Below are 26261 nucleotides of genomic sequence, written 5' to 3' on the forward strand. Positions count from 1 at the left end.
TACTGCCCAAAAACCAAACTAAACTCATTGCCACCGAGTCGATTCCAACTCATAGTAACCCTATAGGACAGAGTATAACTGGTCCATAGGGTTTCAAAGGCTGCAAATTTTACGGAAGAGGACTGCCACATCTTTCTCCCACAGAGTGGCTGGTAGGTTTGAACTGCTGACCTTTTGGTTAGCAGCAGAGCACTCTAACCACTGCACCACCACAGCTCCCTAATTCTGCCCAGTGGCATTTAAGTTTTAACAGATGAGTAGATAGATATTCATTAAAAAAAAAAAAACGGCTAAAAAACAGAGGGACATTCCATAGAGAAATAAAGCATGTGCAGATACAAAGAGATGAAAAAGACCACAAGAGATGCCAAAGCGCTGTAAAAAGCTGGAGCAAGAGGTACAGGTGAGGAAACAGCAGCAAAAGTGGGAGAAGTCAGCCTTGCATGCCACATTAAAAGAGCTGAGACTATTCTAAGTCAATGGAGGGCAGGAGGAAGCATAGGATCCCATCTGCATTTTAGAAAGTTTAGAGCAATGGCTCTCAACTGAAGGCTCTCTGTCAAATGGAGGCATTTTGTTTGCCCCTAGGGTATAATTTAACAATGTCTGAAGATATTTTGTTTGTCACAACTGGAGGTGGGAAGAAGGTAGAAGGGCGGATGCTGCAGGCATTTAAGGGGAAGAGGCCTGGGATGCTGCTGAACATCCTACAATGCACAGGAAAGCCACCTATAGCAAGGAATTATCCAGGCCAAAATATCAATACTGCCAAGGCTGAGAAATCTTGGTTTACAGCTAAATCTTAGGACACAGGAATAAGACTAGAGACAGGGGACCAGGCAGCCTAAGTTCTGGGAAGAGAGAATCCATGTTCTTGTTTAGCTTGTATCTCCAGATCCTAGCCTAATGCCTGATACAATATAAAAAGAGATAGACAGCTGCCATCCATTCTACTCCAACTTATGGTAACCTTATGTAAATATACGTAAATACAGAACTAAATGTTGTCTGGTCCTGTGTCATCCTGACAATCACCAGCATGTTCCTTCATTGCAGCTATTGCGTTAATCCATCTTGCCAAGGGATTCCCTTTCCCTCGGCCTTTTCTTTACCAAACGTAATGTCCTCCCCCAGTAACTGTTCCCTCCCGATGACATATCTAAAACAATGCTCTGTTGTGGTCCATAAGGTTTTCACTGGCTAGTTTTCAGAAGCAGATCATCTTTCTTCCTAGTCTATCATATTCTGGAAGCTCCACTGAAACCTGTCCACATGGATGGCCCTGCTGGTATTTTAAATACCAGAGGCATTGCTTCCAGCATCACAACATGCAAGCTACTACAATAAGACAAAATGACAGACAAGTGGTAGCGACACAGTACGTTGTTATTGTTAGGTACTTCTGAGTCAGTTCCAATTCACAGCGACCCTATGTACAACAGAATGAAACACTGCCAGGTCCTGTGCCATTCTCATAATCATCATGCTTGAGCCCACTGTTGCAGCCATTGTATCAATCCATCTCACTGAGGGTCTTCCTCACTTCTGCTGACCAAACATGATGTCCTTCTCCAGTGACTGATCCCTCTTGATAACATGTCCAAAGTATGTGAGACAAAGTCTCACCATCCTTGCCTCTGGCTGTACTGCTTCTAAGACAGATTTGTTACCTCTTTTGGCAGTCCACGGTATATTCAATATTTTTTGCCAACGCCAAAATTCAAAGGCCTCAATTTTTCTTCAGTCTTATTTATTGTCCAGCTTTCGCATGCATACAAGGCAATTGAAAACACCATGACTTGGGTCAGAAACACCTTACTCCTTCCTTAAAGTAGTACCTTTGCTTTTTAACACTTTCACGAGCTCTTTTGCAGCAGATTTTCCCAATGCAATGTGTCTTTTGATTTCTTGACTGCTGCTTTCACGAGTGTTGATTGTGGATCCAAGTAAAATGAAATCCTTGACTTCAATCTTTTCTCCTTTTATCATGATGTCACTTATTGGTCCAGTTGTGTGAATTTTTGTTTTATGCTGAGGTGTAATCCACACTAAAGGCTGTGATCTTTGATCTTCATCAATAAGTGGTTGAAGTCCTCTTCACTTTTCAGCAAGCAAGGTTGTATCATCTGCATAATGCAGGTTGTTAAAGAGTCTTCCTCCCATCCTGATACCTCACTCTTTTTCATATGGTCCAGTTTCTCATATTATACAGATGCTCATTATTTACCTCGTGACTGAATGAATGATGCAGAACTCCAGGCAAAAGGTAACAAAGGCCTAAAATCTGGCTATGATAATGGGAAACAGATTCAAAAGAGTAAAACAGCATATACATGTATTATTTACTACATAAAGAGCCCTGGTGGCACAGTGCTTAAAGTGCTTGGCTGCTAAGCAAAAGGTCAGTGGTTGGAACCCACCAACCATTCCATGGGAGAAAGATGTGGTAGACTCTGCTCCCGTAAAAATTTACAGCATTGGAAACCCTATGAGGCAGTTCCACTCTGTCCTGTAAGGTCACTATGAGTCAGAATCGACTTGGCAGCAATGGGTTTGGTTTTGGTTATTTACTAAATAGACCTAAGAGTGAACGAGAAGTCTAAAACGAGTTCCAGGCTTCTGCCTTGGAATAACAAGTGTCTGAGGGTTAAAAGTTCAGTCTTAGGGACTTTCAAGTTTAAGAAAAATGTGAGATATCCAAATACACAGGTGTAATAGTTTACATATAGAGTGAAAATATCATCTCAGAAAGGAAAATCCAATTTAGCCACCAACCTGATCTTAAATAGTCCTCTGAGTTATAGCAAGAGGTTTGCTTCAATAAACAAATGGCCAAATCCTAAGCGCAATACGATATCCCGGACTGGATACCGGAATAGAAAAAGGGAAATTAGTGGAAAAACTTTGGGAAGTCTCTAAAAAGTTTGGTGTTTGAATTAATGGCAATATACCAATATTGGTTTCCTAGTTTTGAGAAATATAACATAAGATTAGGAGCCCTGTTGCCGCAGTAGTAAAGTGCTTAGCTGCTAACACAAAGGTCAGTGGTTTGAAACCACCACTGGCTCCATGGGAGAAAGATGTGGCAGTTTGCTTCCATTAAGATTTATAACCTTGGAAACCCTATGGGGCAGTTCTACTTTGTCACGTAAGGTCACTATGAGTCAGAATCTACTCAACAGCAAGGGGTTTGGTTTTTGGTTTTAATGTGAGATTATTAACATTAGGGAAGACAAGGTGAGAGTATATAGGAATTCTTCAAAATATCTATGTAACTTTTCTGTAAATAATTTATTATTCCAAAATAAAAAGTTAATATTTTTTTAAAAGTATCTCATATATGTCAAAATTTAAATATTTGTATATATATTACACATTTAAATCTATATTTTAAATAAAGCTAAAAAGTTAAGAAGAGTTTTCTTTTTTCCATTGACACTTAGTAATACCACCTGACCAAAGAAAGGGCAAAGAAAATGTTTAAGAGTAACCAGGCAGAAAACAGCAAAGATAAAATAAATCAGTACTATAAATGTTCACATTAAAAAAAAATCTTCTGACCCATACTCTGATAGCTGAAAATAATACACTGTATCACTCTGCAGGCAAACAATTCTCCTGGGAAGCCTGATGAAATACCGTCTTCCCATTATCATCCCATCAGTCATACACTTACAGCAATGCCAAGACAAACTTAACTATCTAGGTGAACTCTGACATGATACTAGCCTATGACTACAGTAAGTTTAGTCATTTTAATTAGCCCAGCTTCTTGAATGGTTTCAACAAATATATGTAAATACCAAAAAAAAAAAAAGTACGTAAAATCGGCATTTTAGTACACATATTTCCTAATACAAAGAACTAAGATTTTCCAGAAAATGTGAATGGAAGGGGGAATTAAAAAAAAAAAAAACACTTTTATTTTAAACCTTAAAAATGAAATAAATCTTTCAGAAAAGTATAATAATTATCTGTTTGATAATGTTACCTGAATATCCCAGTCATATTTCCCTGCTTTGACACAAAGCCCAAGATATTTTTGCCATAATCATAATCCCTATACCCATGTTGTGGAGCCCTGGTGGTGCAGTGGTTAGGTACTCAGCTACTAACCAAAAGGTCGGCAGTTCGAATCCACCAGCCACTCCTTAGAAACCTGTGGGACAGTTCCAAGCTGTCCTACAGGGTAGCTATGAGCCAGAATTGACTCGATGGCAATGGGTTTTTTTTTGTTTTATTTTAATACCCATGTCTTGGTATATTACTTGTCTAACCATCAATGACCTGGTCTAAGTTATTTTATCTGATTTTATAAGTATTTGGTATCTTTTTCCAAAAAAAGACTAACACTGATTTTCTTGAGTAGCCAGCCAAATGTTATCATTGGAAAGTTTAGCTTACTGGGAATATGGCATATCATAATAGGGTAAGACAGTCTGAGGTGAATCCTGTCTTTACAACTCATTAAATGTATGACCTCGGTCAAGTTACCAAACTTCTCCATGCCTCAGTTTCCTTATCTGTAAAATAATAACAGTTTCTGTTGACTACAATACTAAAATAACAATAATTCCTATAAACTACAATAATAACACCTATAGACTATTTCAGGCTATAAACAGAAAATAAATGGAAAATGCTTAGCATAGTGCCTGGCACATAGTAATCATTCACACAACAAATGTGGGGAGAAAAGTTATTTACCATTGATCATTCTTACACTTTCATTGCCTATCATATAGCTGAACGACAATGTGTTGAAAACACAAGCAATATATTCCCCTTATAATATGGATGTGCAGTTTTATAATAAGGATAAAGTCTTTCCTAAAGGGAAAATCTCTTAAGATATTTTACCTTTCCATCCTTTCAGGAAATCTACTCTACCGACCCCCCCCCACCCCACAATATAATTTCTAAGTGCAGATATACCCTTGTGTCTCAAATTCTTTGTTATTCTTAGTAGTTGTTCATTACAGTAAGAATATATATAAGAATCACTACTTAACAAGGACAATCGTATGTTAAAAAAAAAAAAAGTCACCCATGATTATCCACCATACAAATACCACACAGGATACTTTAGTAATAATAATAGGGACTTTGGAAAACAGGTCAGAGGAAATTGCCCAGAATGCCTCACATAGAGACAAAAAGGTAGAAAATACAGACAAGAGAATAACAGAGAGAAGATAAAATGAGAAAAGTCTGGCATGTTTAACTGGAGTCCCAGAGTATAGGAAAAAGAATAGAGCAGAAATGATATTTTGAAATAGGTGAGAAATTTTCAGACTCAATAAAAAGACATTATGGATTAAAGAATCAAGCAAGATAAAGAAAAAGAAACTGACAAGACATGATAGTCCAACTGCAGAAAACCAAAGAGAAAAAATCTTACAAGTAACCAGGGAAAGAAATCACCTTCAAAGCAGCAACAGTTAGATTTAAACCCAAATATATCAACAATTATATCTAAAGGACTAAAAGCTCGAGATAAAACACAAAGACTGTCATATTTGTTTCGAAGCCACTTCTATGCTAGAGATATTGAAAATAAAAAGATACCAAAAGGACAAAAAGTAAAATAATGAAAAACAAATACTCTATAGATAAAAAAGCGATCAAAAACCGATACTATCAATAGATTAAGTATTCAGAAAAGAGAGAGAAGTAAGATTCGGACAGGTTAAAGAAAGACGGAAAATAACATTCTAGGCAGGAGTGTGGGGGTAGGGGTGTGAGGGATTTACAATTAAAATATAAAGGCTTCTGAAAGTCAAGGAGTTTAGACTCGGTAGTCAAGAAGTATACAATCACTAAAATATCTTAATCAACCTCTTTATGCTACACCTTAAGTGACACAGGAAAGTTAGAATTAAATAGAATAGTATTACAGGGTTACACATATCACCTGGAAGGGAGGGAGAAGACACTGGAAGCAGGAAGACTAGTCTGCAGGATGTGATAGTAATCCAGGAAAGAAAGGACAAGGGACTAGACAAAGAAGATAGTAGAGGTAAAAGCAATAAATTTAGGAGGCATTTCAACCTACATCAGTTTTTCTTCTTTGAAATTCTAAGTGCAAAACAGAAAAAAAAAAAAAATGCATTGTGCTTCTTAAAAGATAATCAAAAACTATTTTTGTTTTCCATTACTGTAACTAATCTGAATTACGACTGTTACCCACACCAAGTCAACCTTAATCATACACATTTAATTTTTGGTAAATATAAAATGACAATGACCTATTTAGCCTACATAAGGTACAGTGTATAAAATACATAACACGTTATCATGACTTCTTCACTACTAATATTACTAACGTAAGAAAAAACCTTAGAGTTTAACAGCTTTTTCTCTTTGACTGCTAATGTACAAATAGTAATATGAATTACATAGCAATATGATTTCACAGTAACTGGAAAACATTTTTGTTTACCTTTAAGACCCCTGCTTACTAAGAGAAGGTCAACTAGGCTATGAACTCAAACAACTCACCAATGCTGGGTGGGCTGCCATAGTTAATTGGTGACTCAGGTGGTCTTCCACAATGCAACGCAGCGAGAGCAGATCCTTTCCACACAACATGCTTGCAGCCTATTAAACATACACATTTTATGCATACAAAGATAGGACACAAAGACAAAAAGTGAGAAAACAATGCATAAATCCTCTTGGAAATTTTTCATACTTTTATTTGTGCGTAGCAAGGACTGTCGTCCAGCTCCTAATAAAGTCTGTACTCCAGGAACACTTTGAGGAATTTCTTGTTCAAGAAGAGGTCCAAGTCGATGACATATTTGCAGCAAGTGATCAGGTGCTAAATGTCTGTAATACTTCACCTATTATGTAAAAGACAAATATAAATGTTTACTAAACCGATACAATTCTTTGCTATCTAAATCTTCAGAGATTTTTCATTTGATAGGAAATAAAACACATTTTTAAAATATGGCAATTTTTCTTAAAGAAACCACTTACTGGACCTATTGAGGCTGGAGGAATCTCCAAGACTATGGTCCTCAGTTACCCTTCAAACCCTGAATTGAAACTATCCCAAGTCACCTTTAAACTAAGTAACAGTTTGGCTCAAAAAGTAAAGACTGTCGGCCTTGAGTATTGCTTTCTTCTAAAATAATTACCTTTGTAAGACCAAATGGTCACCAGCTATTTTAAAACACAGATGAGAACATTGGGAACAGGGAGTTTAAGTTAATGGGAGTAAAACAACTAGAAGAGAAATAACAATAAGGTTGATACAACGTGAAGAATGTAACCAATGTCACTCATTATGTCATCATGTCTAGAAACTGTGGAATGGGAGCATATTTTGCTGTTCAGACTTTCACCAAAAATAAAATTTTAATTAAAAAAAGAAAATACATATATATATATATAGTAACTTGGTCTGGCTAGTCAACATTTCATTTTACTTGGGGGAAAAGCTCTGTGAAACCACTTGACTCACAGAATAAAATACCTACCCTACCATTTAAGCCACTGGGAAGAGAAAAAGGCTAAAGAATCAAAGTACCCTAAATGTAGTAAGTTATAAATAAAGCAGGTTCTATCAGTGCAAGTACAGATCCATTAAAAATACATAGTACTATAACCTAAAAAGGGTATATTTCAGTTAAATTTTAATTTTCAAAAAACTTCAAACAAAAAAAAAATCATACAACTACAAAATAAATACAATGTTTTGTGCCTTTGGTATTATAAAAAAATCTTTAGCATAATTAAGGATTCAAGAAACTTAACAGTTTATTTTCTCATCACAAAATTTAAGAACATTTAATACGCTGAAATTTATAATTTAATTACCAAAAACCTTATAGACAGAGAAGCAAAACTGCAGCTGTTGATTTAAACAAGTTTCAATTATAAAATAAATCTACCTGATTACAAAAAGTTTGAGTGCTTTTGGAACAACTTCAAAATACTGCTTAATTTAGGCCAGAGTTTGAAGCTATAATATGAAATGTCAATTTGTTTAATCCATCCTGAAAGTCTTTTAGTAAATAAGCAATATCAGCACAACAATCTAAAGAGAAGAAGGTATACTATTTTATCACTCTATATTAGGCGCCAAGTTACAAAAAACTTCCCACTCTATCTAGTTTAGCAGTTCTCAAGGTGCGCTCTTGGAACATCTGGGTGTTCCTGCGGTAAAAACTATCACCTACCATGAACTATGAACTAATGTGACTTTATTTGCCTTTTTCACTCTCATTTTCTCAGGAGCATATGGTTAAGAGGAACTACCTTACTCTTTACCATAAAACACTTCTGCCATGGAGACAACATGCAGCTGTACCGTCACTTTGATAAGATAATTTACAGTAGTAAGAGTCTGGCATACGATAGGTGGTCAGTAGTACTGGTAGAAGTATGCTGGGCGGGGGAAGGGGGCTCTGATAGAGTATATGTAATACAATTATACAGACTACATCCCTGTTTTAGAGATTCACAAAGCACATTGACATTAAAGCCTCTGAGAAGTTCTGAGATAAAGAAATCTACTTAATTTCATCTATCTCACAATTTCCCAAATTCATTTAACTACAGAATCCTTTTTCTCTAATAATATCTATTACCTTCACCAAGAACACACTTCAGAAAACACTAATATGACTAAATAAAATAGAAAACAGGATTAGAAAGAAATGTGTGTTTTTAAGTTCTCTCTATAGACTTTTACAGACTATGTATCTTTTCTCTAAACTATACTCCCTCCAAAAATAATTTACTTAAAAATAACAATTAAAAGAAAAGGTCTATTTATAAGGTCCCTTACAGTTCTAAAATTATATGATTAATTTGATTTTTTAAACAGATGAAAATCCCTTCTAAAAATTTTACTTTAATAAGGTGAAGTTCATTACTTACTAATCTTAATTTTGTGATTATTCTGTTTTAGGGTCTTTTGGCAAACTACATTTTCAGATAGTAAACCTGAGAATTCTTATAAAATACTATGAATCTACTTTTTCTGACTAAATCTTTTTTTGATGACTTGGTATGTTTCAATTTTTCCAAATCAACTTTCATTTTAAAGTCAGAAGAGATAGAAATCTTCCCTTTACCGACCAACCTCCACACTTTCATGTCTCCTTCACGTCTCAGTTCATGCCTTGCTGCCTTCCAAGTCACACCACCCCTACCCCTTCCTGTTGGATACTCTTTGTGCTCCCATAGCACAGAATACTCCCTCCCAAATGTTCATCTCCCAGCACCTTGTAGTGATTTTTATACTACAGTAATTTTTCTTAACATATTTCAAGACCTAGACTGCAGTGAGACTAAGGATAGTGATGAATGAGCCTCTTCCCCAAAGAAATACACATAAAGGTCCTACCACTATCCGTCCTGTCTTTAGAGTTCATGGAAACTGTACTATACTAAAATTGGCAGTTTACCTGCCTATGCCCCACATAAAAAGACACAGGGTATACCCAGTGCTTAATACAGCTCTGATAGTTTAGTATTTAATAAATTATTAGTTAGATAAATGAACACATGAGAATACGAAGAAACTGACTTCTCCACTCCACAAAACATTTTGTTAATACAGGTCCTAGCAAACAAGGTGAAAAATTTCTACTTTATATTTATGTGGTATAATTCTTTATTTCTTCAAACAAGATTTTTGACAACACAGGTAATATTCAGGTCATCTTATTCTTAATTAAGTGCCATCAAGGAACACAAACCTCAATGCTTGATTCTGTACTTGCTCCCTCATAGCAGTCCCTGAAGTACCTCCAGGAAACGGTGGTAGAGCAGGATTTTATTAACTAACAAACACTCCTCTATATTATCCTCTCTTTCCCAAGGGAAGAATTCTTCTGAGTCCTCCCTCCACCATTTTCTCATCAGATGACCTAGCTTACTTTATAGTAAAAAAAAAATAGGAAAACAAAAAGCAAAAAAACTGAAACTTTCTGCCCCTACTCCCATCAGATATATGAACCTACCCACAGCTGTACCTATTCTGTCTCATTAACATAGTTGTCTCTGTTAACATCCAAGATCCAGTCAATATATGCTTTGAATCCTATCTTCTCCAACTTCATGGAAATCCTACCCTAAGAATTAGTCCCTCTACACACCTGTATGTTCACCAACTCCCTCTCAACTAGCTTCTTCCCTTCTAACATCTACATTTAAACATGCTCATTTTGTTTCCCCTTAGGAAAAAGATAAACTCCTGCCAGACACTTATATTCATATCTCCTTCTCCCAAATCCCTAAGCTGCCATCTTCTCTTCCTCTTCAGAAACAAGTTTCTCAAAGAGAGTCCATAGTCAATCTCAGTCTATCTCTCATCCTCCCCTCAACCCACTCCAATCTAGATTCCACCCCCATAAATCCACATAAAATAGATCTTAAGTTCACCAACAGCCTTAAATATTAATAAATTGAATGGGCATTTTAAAAATCTGTATCTTACTATCTCAAAAAAAAAAAAAAAAAAAAACTTGCCATTGAGCTGATTCTGACTCACAGCGACCCTACAGGACAGAGTAGAATTGGCCTATAGGGTTTCCAAGGAGTGGCTGGTGGATTCAAACTGCAGACATTTTGGTTAGCAGCTGAGCTCTTAACTACTTCACCACCAGGGCTCCACTTAATGTCTCAGTATTCTTCAACCCTGTTGAGCACTCCCTCCTCTGCAAATCCTGTCTTCTCTTGACTTCTGTGACACTACCTGGTTATCTTCCTACCTCTAGAGTCACTCCTTTTTTCTTTATGGGCTTATTCTCTTCTACCTAGGCATTATGTCTCAGCCACTAAATTAGAAGTGAAGCTCTTTAAGGTCCAGGATCCCAGGGCTCCATTCCAGAACCTCTTCTCACTCTATACTTTCTCCTTGGACAATCTTAGCCATATCCATGGTTTCAATTACAGCTGTATGCCAATGATCCCCAAATTTGTATTATGGCCTAGACTGGCATATCAAACTTTCTTAAAAGATAATCTGTTTAGAGTCCCAAAGCCTCTTCAAACTCAATATGTGCAAAACTGAAATTGTGCTTCTCATGCCAACATCCCCCAAAACTGTTTTCTACATACCCAGTCCACATAGTCTCAAAAGCCAAAAACCTAGGAGTCATATTTAAACATGTCTATTCCTCCCTTCAGGAAACCCTGGTGGCATAGTGGTTAAGTGCTACAGCTGCTAATCAAGAGTTCGGCAGTTCAAATCCGCCAGGCACTCCTTGGCTACTGTATGGGGCAGTTCTACTCTGTCCTATAGAGTCGCTACGAGTCGGAATCGACTCAACGGCAGTGGGTTATTCCTCCCCTCCTGCCTCACCTCCAATATCCAAGCAGTCACAAAACCCAACTGATTTTTCTATCCTCAAACCTATTTCTCTATTTCCATAATAAAAGCCAAAGTCCAAATAATCTTCACAATAAATTCCTGTTCTTCCCACATCTATGTATGCCTTCCATTTCAAATTTATTCTCTACACTGCAATCAGAATGCCCTTTCCAAAACATGTATCTGATAGTCCCCTGTATTTAAAACATTCCAGAGGTTTTCCTTCCTCTTTGGATAGAGCAAAACCTTAACAGGGTCTAAACCCACTGCTGTTGAGGTGATTCTGACTCATAGAGACCGTAGAGGGCAGAACAGAACTGTCCCACCTAAATTTGTAATCTTTACAGAAGCACACTGCTACATCTTTCTCCCAAGAGGCATCTGGTGGGTTCGAACTGCCAACCTTCTCTGGTTCACAGCAGAGTACTTAAACACTGCACTACCAGGGCTTCAGATCTCTCCTCCAATGTTAACTTCGTGGGGGAAGTTTTCCTTTTCCCTACATAATCTTGGTTGCACACTTTCTGTGACCTTTCCTTTTTAACTCATGTATCAATTTGTGATTCTACATTCAAAAGGGTAATGATATAATGTGTCCTTCCCTACTTCACCATAAACTACAAGAGAAAAGGGACCACGTCTCTTTTTGCTCCCAACTATCTGCCTCTCTATCTCACACACACATGCTCTTGTTGCTGTTGTGAGCCATCGAGTCAATTCTGACTCATAGTGACCCTACAGAACAGAGTGGAACTGCCCCATAGGATTTCCCAGGCGGTAATCTTTGTGGGAGCAGGTGACAGGTTTTTTCTCCTGGGAAGCCACTGGTGGGTTGAACCATCAACCATTTGGTCAACAGCCAAGCCCTTAACTATTGTGCCACCAGCGCATCTTCACACATACATAGTAAACACAAAATATTTAAAAATGGAAACTATCTTTTCTACTACCTTTTTCTAAACATTATTTTTCAGAAATATTAATCCATGTCATTGTGGTCAATATTTACAATGTAAAAAAAAAAAAATTTTTTTTTAATTTAAATAGCTCATTTAGAGCTATAAAAACCATTAAAAAAAAAAAAAACCCTGTTGCCATCAAATCGATTCCAATTCACAGTGACCCTACAGGACAGAAAGATCCCAACTCACAGCCACCCTACAGGACAGAACACAACTGCTCACAGGGTTTCCAAGGCTATTAATCTTTATGGAAGCAGACTTCCCAATCTGGTAAGTTCTAACTGCCAAGCTTTCAGTTAGCAACTGAGGGCTTAACCACTGTACCACCAGGGCTCCACATGTATGATTTTAAACTTTAAATCCCCAAATTAGTAAGAACCCCTTATCCTTAATATTAAGTTAAGCTTTTTAATTTACATTAACTTTTGTTTTACTAGTAAATAATTAAAAGGAACACTTGAAATGATACCTGAATAAAGTCCCTTACCCAAAATGACTATATTTGGATTATCAGTAATCTGTCAGACACCGTTATTGGGGGAGGGGAGTGACAACCCCAATTTTAATATACTCATTATTTTCCCTGACCATACCTGGTTTAAGATATTCAATACATAAAAAGAATGACCAATTTATAAAGGTAAGTGTGATAAGTATTAATAACACTAACAGTTCACTAAATGCCAGGCAATCATGTGTTAAGTGATTTACATGTAAAAACCCACTTAATTATTTTAACAACCCTAACAACAAAAGAATTGGGAGCCCTGGTGGCACAGTGGTTAAAAGCTTGGCTGTTAACCAAGAGGTCAGCAGTCTGAATCCACTAGCCACTCCTTGGAAACCCTATAGGGCTGTTCTACTCTGCCCTATAGAGTTGCATTGAATCTTGGGGCCCTGGTGGCACAGTGGTTAAGGGCTTGGCTGCTAACCAAGAGGACGGCAGTTCAAATCCAGTAGCTGCTCCTTGGAAACCCTATGGGGCCATTCTACTCTGTCTTATAGGGTCACTTTGAGTTGGAATCACCTCAGTGGCAACAGGTTTGGTTTTAACAATAAAAGAGATATGTATTATTACTTCCCAGTGCCATAGATAAAAAAAAAATAATTATGATACAGAAAGACACAGCAACCCTCCAAAGGTCACAAACAATTAGCAAATGGTAGAAATAACAGTCAAACCAAGGCAGTCCAATTCCAGAGCCCACATTCTACTGCCTCACAAATTATCTATCGTGTAAGATATAAGCTATAAAACATACATACTTTTCAAAACAGCTATTAAACTGAGTCAGCAACCTAGTACAAAAGCATAAATTCCTACAAGTAAATGGGAAAACTTAAAGATCTAAGGCCGTTAAAGTTAGAAGCAAGGTGTAAACAAACAGGTTAAACAACTAAAGGGTTAATTCCCAGAATTTATGATTACCATAGGAAATACTTAAAAATAAAAAAACTGCAAATCTATGTGCTCAATTTTTTTAACCCATTTCTCCTTTTGATGAACAAGACATTGTACCTCCTCCCAAGATGTGAGAGCATGGCTTATGGATGTATACCCTCATACTCCACTGAGATTTACTCTTCTGCTAGCTAGAGCAGGGGACTTCTTATATCCACTCCCCTCACTCTCAAATGAAAATCATTTGTTATGTTAACAATAATCTTTGGCCAGCTGTTCATGATTAATGGTTACAATCTGAATTAAACAAAGGTATCATTTCTATAAAACATTATGCTCCAATATCTAGAGCAAGAGTTAGGAAACTCTGTAAAGGATCTGATAGTAAATATTTCAGGCTTCGGGGCTACATACTGTCTCTGCTGTATAATCTTTTTTTTTAAACAACTCTTTAGAGATTTAGTTCTGGAGCCTTACAAAAACAGGTCTCCTGTCCCATTTTCCCATAGCAGCCATAGTTTATCAACCTCTCATCTAAAGATACATAATTCTGTACTCAAAAGAAAAAATCAGTAGTTTAGAATATGAGCTCTGAAGTCAAACAGCCTGCATTTAAACTTGATAACTGTGAGTTCCAGGTTGGGGGGGTGGGAAGGGACATTGAATCTAATCTTTCTAAGCCTTAATGTCCTCATCTGTAAAAATGGGACTACAGTTGTCAGTGCCTGCCTTATGAGACTGTCAGATTATTAAATTACATAACCACATGAAGTTCTTAGCACTGTACCTGACAAGAGAATTGTCTGTTATTTTAATTATATTCCATATCACATATTGACCCTTCATACTGAAAATATCTTTCTGGGCCTAAACAGGGAAGAAAATTTTGAATATCTTTATAAAGACCTTTTCAATATAAGGTTAGATCGATATATTCATCCAACTACACGCAGTCCCTGACTTACAACAGGGTTCTGTTCAACAACTCCACCATAAGTTGGTTCTAACATAAGTCAAAAAAAAATTTTTTTTTTAAGTTTTCATTATTGCCTGCTATACAGCAGTGTTTTGAACAGTAAATCAGCAACACTGAATATCTGGGAGTAAATACCTGAGAATGATAACATCGGCAAATCACATGTTGAAACACTGCATGTAGTACATATTACTAACGATAAGATGTACCCAAAAAAAAAAAAAAAGGCATCACCATCTGAATATGTTGTACATCAGCAACTACCTGTATTTGATTTACCTGTGGAGACTTAAAAATTCTACTCCTTCCTCTATCATATAATTAAAAAGTCCTGTGGAAACCCTGGTTGCGTAGTGGTTAAGCGCTACAGCTGCTAGCTAACCAAAGGGCTGGCAGTTCGAATCCGCCAGGTGCTCCTTGGAAACTCTGTGGGCCAGTTCTGCTCTGTCCTACAGGGTCGCTATGAGTTGAAATCGACTCGACGGCACTGGGTTTGGTTTTTTGGTTTATGGTAGTACAATGGTTAAGCAGTAGGCTGATAACTGAAAGGTTGGCAGTTCGATCCCACCAGTGGCTCCACAGGAGACAAGACTTGGCCATCTGCTCCCATGAAGATTACAGCCTAGGAAACCCTATGGACAGCTCTACTCTGTCAAATAGGGTTGCTATGAGTTAGAATCAACTTGACGACACACAAAAATGTTTGGAAACAGTAGGCTCTGACTTGACTAGGCTTTTCACATCAACTCTATATACTGAACACTTGGTTGGTTCTAAAAAAGTCAGTTTTTAAGATCTTCTCACATACATTTCCTCATAATTGTCAGCTAAAAGGCTAGTTGTTTCTGTTCTCTAGTAGAATTCTGAATTTGAAAAGGTCAACTTAAAACCAAAAAACTGAAATCAAAGTGAGTCAATTCCAACTTGTGTTTTTGTTGTCGTGGGCCATCAAGTCCTTTCTTACTCCTAGAGACCCTACAGGACAGAGTAGAGCTGCCCCACAGGGTTTCCAAGGAGTTGCTTGGTGAATAGGAACTGCCAACCTTTTGGTTAGCAGCCGAGCTCTTATCCACTGTGCCACCAGGGCTACAAGGTCAGCCTAATAGACTATAACTCCTATTTTTATCACTATTCTAAAATTTTTAAAAAATCTCTATTTACCCACAAGGTCAGCCTAATAGGCTATAACTCCTATTTTTATCACTATTCTAAAATTTTTAAAAAATCTCTATTTACCATTTAATCATACGATAAAGCCTATCAAAATGCCAGTCCCAAAATTCCCAAAACTTCCAAATTTATAATTATAAAAGTATGAAATTAAATCTACAATCTATAAAGCAAGTGTGAATTTTCTAAGAATTTTTTTTTGTAATAGCTTTCCCATACAGAAAATCTAGAGTACTCACTTTGTGAAACCAAGTGTTCTCAGAACTTATTTAATCTTTACAGGCAAATAGGCTTAAGTATTCTCCCTATTTTACAGGTAAGGAAAGCTGAAGCTCAAAGGTTCTGCAGTTTGTCCAAGGTCATACAGTTGGAAAGCAGGAGAGACAGCACCCAAACTCAGATCTCCTGGTCCAAGTTTACTATTATTTTTATTACATAGCAGTTTCCTTCTCAGAACTTTAGTTTTCCTCCCATTGTTACACTGGTTTGATGGTTAAAAACTTAATAGAACCCATATTAGCATTTTTCAAGTTAAATCCTCTAAGCTGAGTAACTACACAGAATGACTTTTAGATGTTTATGATTTCATATACCTACCACTACTACCTGCTGCTGTTGAGTCGATTCCAACTCATAGCAACCCTACAGGACATAGAGTTTCCAAGGAGTGCCTGGTGAATTCAAATTATAGACCTTTTGGTTAGCAGCCGTAGCTCTTAACCACTACATCACCAGGTTTTCCTTCATATAACTAGAAATTATAATCAAATTAATATAGAAAATTACTAAGTATCAAAATTAATACTGGCGATCTATTTGCCTTAAAATTAACTGTGAGTAAACATGTTTGAAAGACTGTGCCTTATTTTCACAATTTAGTCACCATTAAGAATTCGTTTAGATAAGTTTGTATTATCAGAAGTTAATATAAATTTGTCATTTGAAGAAAATGTAATACTACTCCTCCAAATTATATTCATACTGACTATATTTTGCTAAAAAAAAAAAAAATTCAGAATTAAGCTTTCTATAAACCAAAAAGCAAGGACACTCCATACAAAAATTAATTCAAAACACAATGAACTTTTTAAAACAACACATTTTGAAGTTTTATTTTTAAATCAAGTCATATTTGCTAAACAAAATTTCCACAATAGGAATTCCTTTTTAAAACATTGTTTACTTTTTACTTAATAAAGTATACTTTAAAATTCAAATCTATGAATTTGTTGAAAGTCACCGTTTATTAATTTAAAAATGGAAAATCCTTAAACTGTTTCTTCTTAAAATGCCAATATAAATATCTAAAGACAACCACTAGCATCATTTTCGTAAAGTTTCAGTTTGAAACTCTGTGCTTAAAATAACTATACCTCACATACAACAAACAGCAGCAAAGTCATTTCAGATAATGCATGTTTCACTAAGTTTTCCTAGAATTTAGTACTTCCACACCCCAAAACTAAACCAGCGTCAAATGACACAAGTAAAGGTAATTATTTCTAGCATTTACTCTATAACCTCTGCCAAGACAGGTTACGTGTATGTTCTCAATCTGTCACAGAGACCAAATGGGTCAAGCCACCCTGACCACAGGCCATCTGGAGTCCAGGATGCATAGGTTCTTTATGTGCTTCCTCTGAGCAGGCTGACAGCATCCATGCTGCCATCTTTTTAAAAAAAAAAAAAAAGAGAATAACCTAGGGCTTATACAACAAATCTTATTCTTCTGACAATTTAAGATAGTTCTATCTTAAGCAGAAGCTGCATCAGAATGTGTTGCCACCTAATTTTCTTATTATCAAATACTTCTCTTCCAATCATCCTTTTCGTTATCTGTGATCCCCAAGCTCAAATAGGCTGCTTTACGGAGAAAATTAACTAAAAGATGGATCCTGCTTCCTGACTGATAACTGCCTTCTCTATAGCGATCAAAGATTCTCACACCTACAGATCTCATTGTTCAATATCATAATTGTTTTCTCAGTACTCCTGCATTCTCAAATTCCATAAAGGGAAAAAAAAAGTATCATCATTTCTCCAATCTATTATAAAATACTTATACTCCTCTACGGAAACCCTGTTGGTATAGTGGTTAAGTGCTATGGCTGCTAGTCAAAAGGTCAGCAGTTCAAATCCACCAGGCACTCCCTGGAAACTCTATGGGGCAGCTCTACCCTGTCCTATAGGGTTGTTGTGAGTTGGAATCGACTCGAAGGCAATGGGTTTTTGTGTTATACTCCTCTATACTCCAAATGTCCAATACATATTTAATTCCAAAGTCATTTATTAATTTTCACAAAATAACTCATAATTTCACCAACATGGGTTCTCAAAAACCAAACAAGAACTGAAAATCTTCACATATTTAACACGTATTTCTAATATTTAAAATTTGATTCCTATTACATAATATAGTCTCATGACTTTTAGATATAATTACAAAACAACTAAGATATACTAAAAAAAAAAAACCTAAGAAAAATTTTTTCTAATACACTCATTCTAATGCCCGATTTTCCCAAAGTCAATTAAAAGTACATTTAAGAAGTTATTTTAAATGGCTATGCTCTGTACTCACTATTAACTAGAGGCTACTTTGCTTAGTATTACAGACATTTTTCTATGAATTCTGAGATTTATATAAGAAAACTACTAGTAAGAGTGAAATTAATCTGTTTGATATTAGTTACCCAGGATAAACTGTGAAAATACATTTATATGTTACATTCTGTAAGTACAATAAAGTGGTAGATAACCACAAAATTTGGCAAAGAAAATGGCGAGTAGGTGAGAGGAATGTCTAGATAAAGAGAACAAACACTTGCAGTCTATCTTATAAAGAAAACCTGAACTGATTAAAAAAATCTACATGCATAGAATTAACTTAACCTATAGCTCACTGAAGGATTAATTCAACCAAAAAAAGTCTTTATTGAACACATATTTTAAAACCAGACTGACAAAACAGAAGACAAAACATCTTTTCTTCAAATGACAATTTTCAAAAAAGACACAGTGATGGTTTTAAATCACACAAATCTGTACAGAAGGAGCCAGATGCCAACAGCCAAACTCCTTTCGCATATTCCAAAATGCCATCTGATTACCAAAAGAATACAAGCTTCACATACCCTCTAATCAATTCAGTATATGTCAACAATTCATTTCTTAATTTTTTTTTAAAAAGAAGTCATAGAATCACTACAGAGACTAACAAATATCCACAATTTCTTAGAAATGATTTATTTTTGTTATTTGCTATATACTTTTTTTTTCTTTTTTGAAGCCCTGGTGGCACAGTAGTTAAGAGCTGCAGCCGCTAACTAAAAGGTCAGCAGTTCGAATCTACCAGCTGCTCCTTGGAAACCCTATGGGGCAGCTTTACTCCATTCTATAGGGTCACTATGAGTCAAAGACGATGGGTGGTTTAGGTTCTTCTTTTTATCACAGACTTAATTATTTCATCTTTGAATCTGTAATTATGCTAATAGTAGCCTCTGAAGTTTTAAAGTAATCTTTATACAGCAGTTGATATGTTCAGGAACTTGTAATACTGTTTCTGAAATAAAAATGTTCTCTGAAGTACAAAAAAATTTTAGTATGATCTTATACAGCCTTAACTGGAACCTCTACTACCACTACTAAAGTTCTGATAACAGCAAATCCAAGCCCTCATATAATACTTGATTTGTGCCAGTCAATTACCTACTCAACAAAACCTTACAAACAGGAACTATTACTGGCCTATTTTACAGACTGCCAAACAGAATCCCTGAAAGACCACTACTATCCTGCCTCATAACAATCATGTAGAACACACCTATGTGACAGGCAGAAGGAGGGTGGAAGGGACAATCCAACTTCCCTTTTATGTTTATGCCACTTTGCAATTACTCAACAGTATTAAAAATCTAACACGTTATTTACTTCATTAAAAAAAATTTGTAAATGCCTCAAAAATTCTTAAAATAATGGTATAAATACCAGTAGAAAATTTTCATGCATAAAAAAGAACGTTTTGGCCACTTCGGCCTCTCAGCATGTACAATTTCCTTTACATTTAACGTATTTTATTCAGCATTATAACAGTTGTGGGGTATTAAAATCTTGTTTCAGAGACTACCAACCAAAGCTCACTATTTCACTGATGCTCCATTAAAAAAGGAAATTCCACATTTACTTTAGTATGTAGCAAAAAAAAAAAAATCTTACACGTTGTAAGTTTTGACAAGTACCACATTATCTTTAATATACAACGGGAATCTCTGGCTCAAAAACATTTAATGTTATCTTCCTAAAATTTGTCTCCTAGATTTTATACCTAACTTCCACATTTATTAGTATGCTCTAAATAAATACATACCTAAGATAAATTCTATTCATGGTTTCTACTCACCTCTAAATTTGAGACCATCAAAAATTTATGAAAACTAGTAGTTAAACTATGGTGGAAAACATACTAATTACAGAGAAAAGAAGAGGTATTCTACAACATGAGCAGTGTCTTAAAAATCTTCATCTTTGCAAGAAGAATTTTCTAATGTCTCTAGATCTACATTTATTTTGGAAGATTAAACTCCAAAAACCAAGTAAGGTTGAGCCTAAAAACACTGTATTGTTCCAGTTCAAAATCACATTTTCAGATTAGAAAAATGTCTATCTATGTATTTATAAATAATATTAACCGGGGCCCAGATATAGTCCATGACTTGCCCAATATATGCAGGCTAACTTTCAGCAGGGCTAAGACTACAACTTGTATTTCCTGACTCCTGATCCTTTTACTTGAATAGAAAGATTTCTAATTAAGTAGAACAATTTTAAGAAAAACAAACACTACTACCAAAAAAAAAAAGTAAAAATTAAGTCATTTTAACAGATTAGCAAAACAAATTTAATTCTAAAATAAAATGTCTTGCAAGCAAGACGTGCAATCAAAGAGTCCCAAATCTGGTAAAAATGCTTAAAATTTTTGCCTCATCGTAGATATGCATTCACCACTAATTAAAATGACAACTGGAAAGCCAGATTTAATAAGCCAACTACTTTCACTAGTCAAAATAAGAAATAAACAAATCAGTGACAAAATCTTTATCCAAAAAAAAGAATTTTATCCTATTTTATAAAGTCTGCTTACGTTGGCGCCATTTAAAAATTAAGAATCTTGATAAAAGCTTAGAAAATGTACTTCTGCTTTAAAATCAACCTCATATTTAAAAAATTATAAAACATACCTTAAAGCCCAAAATTTTCACTTCCTACCAAATTCCATTCACTGGGTTAAAAATGTTTTACATCTCAAGTTAGATGGTAATGACCAGTCACAACACCTAAGGCAGAAATAACTCTCGGATTATCAGTGTTCCTTTTTTCAATCACATTTAAAAAAAAAAAATCAATGTTGTTATTTATTACATCTGCAAACTTTCAAACTGCTTAAAACTCCACTTTCCTCTTGATCAAAGCTCAACCAATGTGATACTATCTGTAGACTGACTACACATGCTGATTGATGACCACTTTTAAACTCACTAGTACAAATTTCTAGAAATTTCAATCTGCCATATGAATTCTCCCGTTCTAAAATATTACTTAATTTATCAATCAATGCAGCAAAAAGTCATTTCCAGGTAGAAGCAGACACTACTGAAACCACAATTTCACTCCCCAAAATACTCTACAAATCAGTACAATTTGATAGACAACAGAGTAAAACTTTTTCAAGTCATAAGAATAAATTAAGGCATTAGAGAATACTCTCTAGTAAAGACTTAATGCATGATCACCTAGACATAAAATATATACTATCAAACAAAAACAACGTACTTAGATAGCATGTGTTCCAGAACATTTAAATCTCAGTAAAGCAAATAATATTAAACCAAACACCAACAAACCTACATACATATATAGTTTGATGGACATTAAACTACCTTAAATGTTGCCTTACGTAGTAGACACAGCGTGAGCAATATGCTGAATGAATAGAAAATGAGTCAAAGAACTCTGAATTCTAATGAGAATTCTGTCTCACGAGTATGCCAACATGACTGTTCTGGTAAAAAGGTAAAAACACTGCAAGCAAGAAAAACCACTTCTGAACAAATAGGTGGATTTTGATAAGTAACACAGACTGACAGACACTCTTTATTGTATCTTAGATCTGAGAAAAAAACTAGGAATATAAACTCACCTTATCCATATTTGAGAGAAACACTTCTCCAAAAAAATAAATAAAAATCAAGATCGGTATCCCTGTTTCTACCTAAGAAAACATAATTATATTCCTACGAGGTTTAGACATTCCCATAATTTGGCCAGACACCATTAGCTGCTTCATTCAAAAAACGTAACATTACCAAGTGTCTACAAGTTAAGAAAAAAAAAAAAATTTTTTTTTTAAAAACGTAACATTACCAAGTGTCTACAAGTTAAGAGAACACAGTAATTCTCAGTGACTTGGTTGTTTCTAGATTTTTAAGAATGCAAAGATGTTTTTGTAAAATCTGCCCTATTCTTAAAAAATAGATAACCTTTATGATTTTTTTCAAACAGCAAGGAAGACGGAAATCCACTGAAGAGTTTGTCAAATATTTACAAACCTAAAAATGAATTTCAGAAACTGCAGTTTGTGAATCTTGAAGTTTGCTTCAAACTTCATTCACTTTAGTCAAGTATTGAGTGAAACTAGCCTAAATCATTACTCGAACACCAACAAAGTGTGGGAATAAATACAAGGTTACATCTCCATTAAACGTATTAAACCTAAGCATTCCTGCTTATTTCAACAGTTGTGAGCACTGATCAATAATCTATATTAAATCATAACGAGACCCAAAAGTTTGGAAAAATATTATATCCAAAATCACCTTACAGAAGACATTCATTCAAACCTAGCTGAAACTTAAGTCATTTCAGGAGCTCCGATGGTCAAACATTATTATTAATTTTAACTACCTCAAAACAGCAGCTCCAAATGTTACAGAAAATCAATACACTGCATAGATTTCAAAGGCTTGGTTTGCCCTGGCGTGACTGCTTTAACTGCCCGATACATACAACCACATAACCTAAATCTGTTTACAAAGAGAAAATTTTTTGCAAATCTAGCTCCCCAATACAACCGCCTTACTTTTTCCATTCACAAAACCTAAGTGACAGGTCCACTTTTAGAAGCTCATTTTTAGAAATCACTAAAATACTCACTTTGAATACCCACAATATTAAGAAAACAGGTATTTTTCACGCTATTAATATATACCGCAATATAAACAGAAAAACTACTTGCCAAGTTCCACCCCACAGTAAATACGTAGGGATAAAAATCAAAACTCTTCAACGGGTTCCAATACTAGTTTTTAATAAAACGAGATGCGTAACACAAGAATTAGTAGTTATAAAACCCTGTTAAACTTCTGGTTTTAAAATATTTAACAGGCTTTACACTTCTGCAGATTAATTTTGTAAAGGCAAGAATGCACCGCTGGCCAACTACCATCACGCATCTGAATCCCTCCAACAAAAAACCTAGATGTGAATTTAAGGAAAGAAAAAGAAACAGGAGAGGAAAAAATAAAAACGTCTTGCCACGGTTCCGCCGCGGGTGAATAGCCTGCTTGTGAAATGCTAATGCCACTTCGGAGCAGTTAGTCACCAGCTATTGTGTGGGGCAGAAAGCCGAGCGGGCCGCGCGTGCAGAGCAAGCGAGCGAGCGCGCCTCCCTCCTCCTCCCGCCGCCGCCGCCGCGCGCGCGCCCGCCCGCCCGCACGGATGCGCGCGCCGGCCCCTCCTCCTCCGGCCTTGCACTGCACAACACTCATGACGTATCTTTATTTCTAGCACATTAACAAAATATCACAAATAAATTGTCGGCAGCCCCTACGGTCCCGGGGTGCGGGTCCCCCCGGTCACGGCCCCCCGCAGCCTCTGCGCCGGCCTCCCAACCCTCCCCGAGGCCTTTGGAGCTTTCACGTTCTGGGGCCAAGTTTTTGTCTCTGTAAAAAATTGCGGGAAATTCAATTTTTATTCGACTCGGGGAAAAGTTTCTTTGCTCCGCGCCGTGAATGTCTCACCAGATTCTGGTAGGTCCTGGGATGCTCCTTCCCGGTCCAGTCGGTGCGCCGGGGCAGCAGCTGCGGGGAGAAGGCACCCCGTGAGCCCGGCCCCCGGCCCCGGCCCGCCTGCTCCCCTCCCCCGCCCGCCCCGCGCCCCGCCGGGGACCCCGAGCCCCGCGCCCCGCGCTCGGGCGGCAGCGGCGGCGGCGGCGCAGCGGCCCAGGGGCGGCCGCGCGGGAGCGGGAGGCGCCAGGCCGCCGCCGCCCTTACCTCCTTCTCGGCCACCTCGCGGATCAGCACCTGCAACAACAAAGCGGGGAGAGCTGAGCCCCGCGCCCCGGGCCGCGGCCCCGCCGCCGCCGCCGCCGCCGCCGCCCTCCCCCACGCCCGTGAGCGGCGAGCGCCGGCCCGGCCCGCGCCGCGCGCCACCGTACCTGAGCCGCCTGCTGACAGGGTCCATCTTCCAGGAACCGGGCGATGAGGAAGTAGAGTTCTGCGCGGGAGAGAGGGACGGGGAGACACACAGGCTGAGCGGTCGGGCGGCGGGGGGGCGGGGGACCGCGGGCGGAATCGCCCGGTGCCAGCGGCCCCGGGAGCCCCCCGACTTACCCGATCGCAGCTCCGAGAGGCCTTTTCTCTCACAAGACATGTTTATGGGTCACTTCAGGGCCGCCGGCGGGGCACCCCGCCGCCAAAGGGAAGCGGGGATGGTGCCGCCGCCTGCCCTATAGCTGTCACTGTGTGTTCACGAGCCGAGCCTCGGCTCCACCATTCAACCAACGGCGGCGGAGGCGGAGGAGGAGGAGGAAACAACAACTCTCAGGCAGCGGCTACGGACGCCGCCGTCGCGGCCGCCGCGGATCCCTCCGCCGCAGAAAAGAGTCCGCCGCCTTCGCGGCCGCGTCCTCGGCCCGCGCCCCCGCCCCCGGCGCAAAAAAGGAGTGCCTCTGGACCCTCAACTCAAACGCTTCCACCCCAGGGCGGCACGACCCCGATCCCCTCCTCCCCGGCAAAGAGTTCGATTTATTTATTTATTTCCAGTCGGAGAAGATGTCGGAGCCGGAGCCACCGGTTGGCTGGAAGGCGCTTTCTCTGTGGAGGCCGATCGCGGGAGGGAGGGGGCCGGGGACGGCTCCGCGGAGGAATCTGACGCACACGGAGCCGCAGCACAGGCTCTATTCAGTGGCGCTGGCTGGGGTTGAGATGGAAGTTAGTTTCTATGTAGCAGAAATAGGAAACAAATGAAGCAAAACTGCCCGAAGAGGGGAAATGCCCCAAGGATGGGTCTCACTCTCACGCGCGCACACAGACATACACGCAGAGAGCACTCTCACGCTGGGCGAACTCAGGATCGCTCTACTGCCCGAGTTGAATGATAGTGTTTGGTTTCTGTCTCTTGCCATGTGCATGTGTGTAAATGCTGCGGATTGGCATCTGTGTAAGTCTTGTCCTGCGTTATTTCTGCAGCTTATGCAAGTGTTGTGTAATTTATTGGAGTGCTGTATATTGCAATAGAGGTTCGGGCTGCTTTTTTGTTAAGCACTTGCATTTTGCAAGCCCGTTATTTGCTGAAAGCACCTCTGAATATTTCTTTTATTACTGCCATTGCCTTAAGCTTACATTTAGATTTTTTTTTTTTTTTTTTTTGTTATACGGGCAAAGCGAACTCCTGATTTCTACTTCATATACTGTTTTTTCCTGATTACAAAAAAGGCTAGTGATGGCTCTTTAGGGATTTGCGATTAAGGAACCTTAAAGCTTTTTAAAGTGTTTACAAAAAGGGATAAGGGAAAGCAAAAGACGCGACGCTAATATATATCTGTAACTGATCTGGAGGTAATTTGTGACAGATCGATAGCCTACCGAAGGATATTGAAACAATATACTACAGTTTAGCCAAGGTGATTGGTGATTAGTGATTAAATAATTTAAATTATCTGTGTATCTTGCAGTTGACTTCGTCATGTTAATTAATGGCTTCTAATTTGAGGTGTAAACCGTTCATGTTTACAGTTAATCACGGGAAGACTTGAAAACTGACGAAAAGAGACAAAAATATTTTGTAAATTAGTATGTAATTACTGGTTTTATATTCTAAATCATACATCCCTGTTTTGCTGATGAGGATAAGGGCCTTGTTTTCTTAAAAACGAATATGGGTGAAATTAATGGAAACAATGGAAAAAGCCATTTGTTAGGAAACAAGGACACCAAGTGATATTTATCTCCAAATGATTTAAGCACTTTCCAAAAAGATTTCAGAGTTCAAATTTTTTTTTTCCCTAAGAATTGCGTTTTAAGGAAATAAGGATAGTCATTCTTTTGTTAGCATTTAACAAAAGATTCTCCTTAAAATTTTTGG

At 37.7% G+C, this 26261-nt stretch overlaps 1 protein-coding gene across 7 annotated transcripts in view; it reads right to left on the reverse strand.

Moving 5' to 3' along the window:
• Positions 1-24744, reverse strand: part of PHIP (pleckstrin homology domain interacting protein) — a 145949-nt gene extending 121205 nt beyond the window's left edge. For 4 of the 7 annotated variants that reach the window (XM_064288234.1, XM_064288248.1, XM_064288240.1 and 1 more), the window contains exons 1-6: positions 24509-24744; positions 24334-24392; positions 24170-24199; positions 23918-23977; positions 6695-6845; positions 6502-6600 (exon numbers count right to left, since the gene is read on the reverse strand). In XM_064288234.1, the coding sequence (XP_064144304.1) occupies positions 6502-6600; positions 6695-6845; positions 23918-23977; positions 24170-24199; positions 24334-24392; positions 24509-24548 (439 nt within the window). In that variant the 5' untranslated portion in view covers positions 24549-24744. Of the gene's footprint in view, positions 1-6501; positions 6601-6694; positions 6846-23917; positions 23978-24169; positions 24200-24333; positions 24393-24508 lie in introns of those variants that run through there. The other 3 variants (XM_064288227.1, XM_064288257.1, XM_064288255.1) reach the window with 2 other exon arrangements.
• Between the last annotated feature and the right edge of the window lie 1517 nt (positions 24745-26261).

Source organism: Loxodonta africana, chromosome 1 (assembly GCF_030014295.1).
Source record: "Loxodonta africana isolate mLoxAfr1 chromosome 1, mLoxAfr1.hap2, whole genome shotgun sequence".
Lineage (NCBI taxonomy): Eukaryota > Metazoa > Chordata > Mammalia > Proboscidea > Elephantidae > Loxodonta > Loxodonta africana.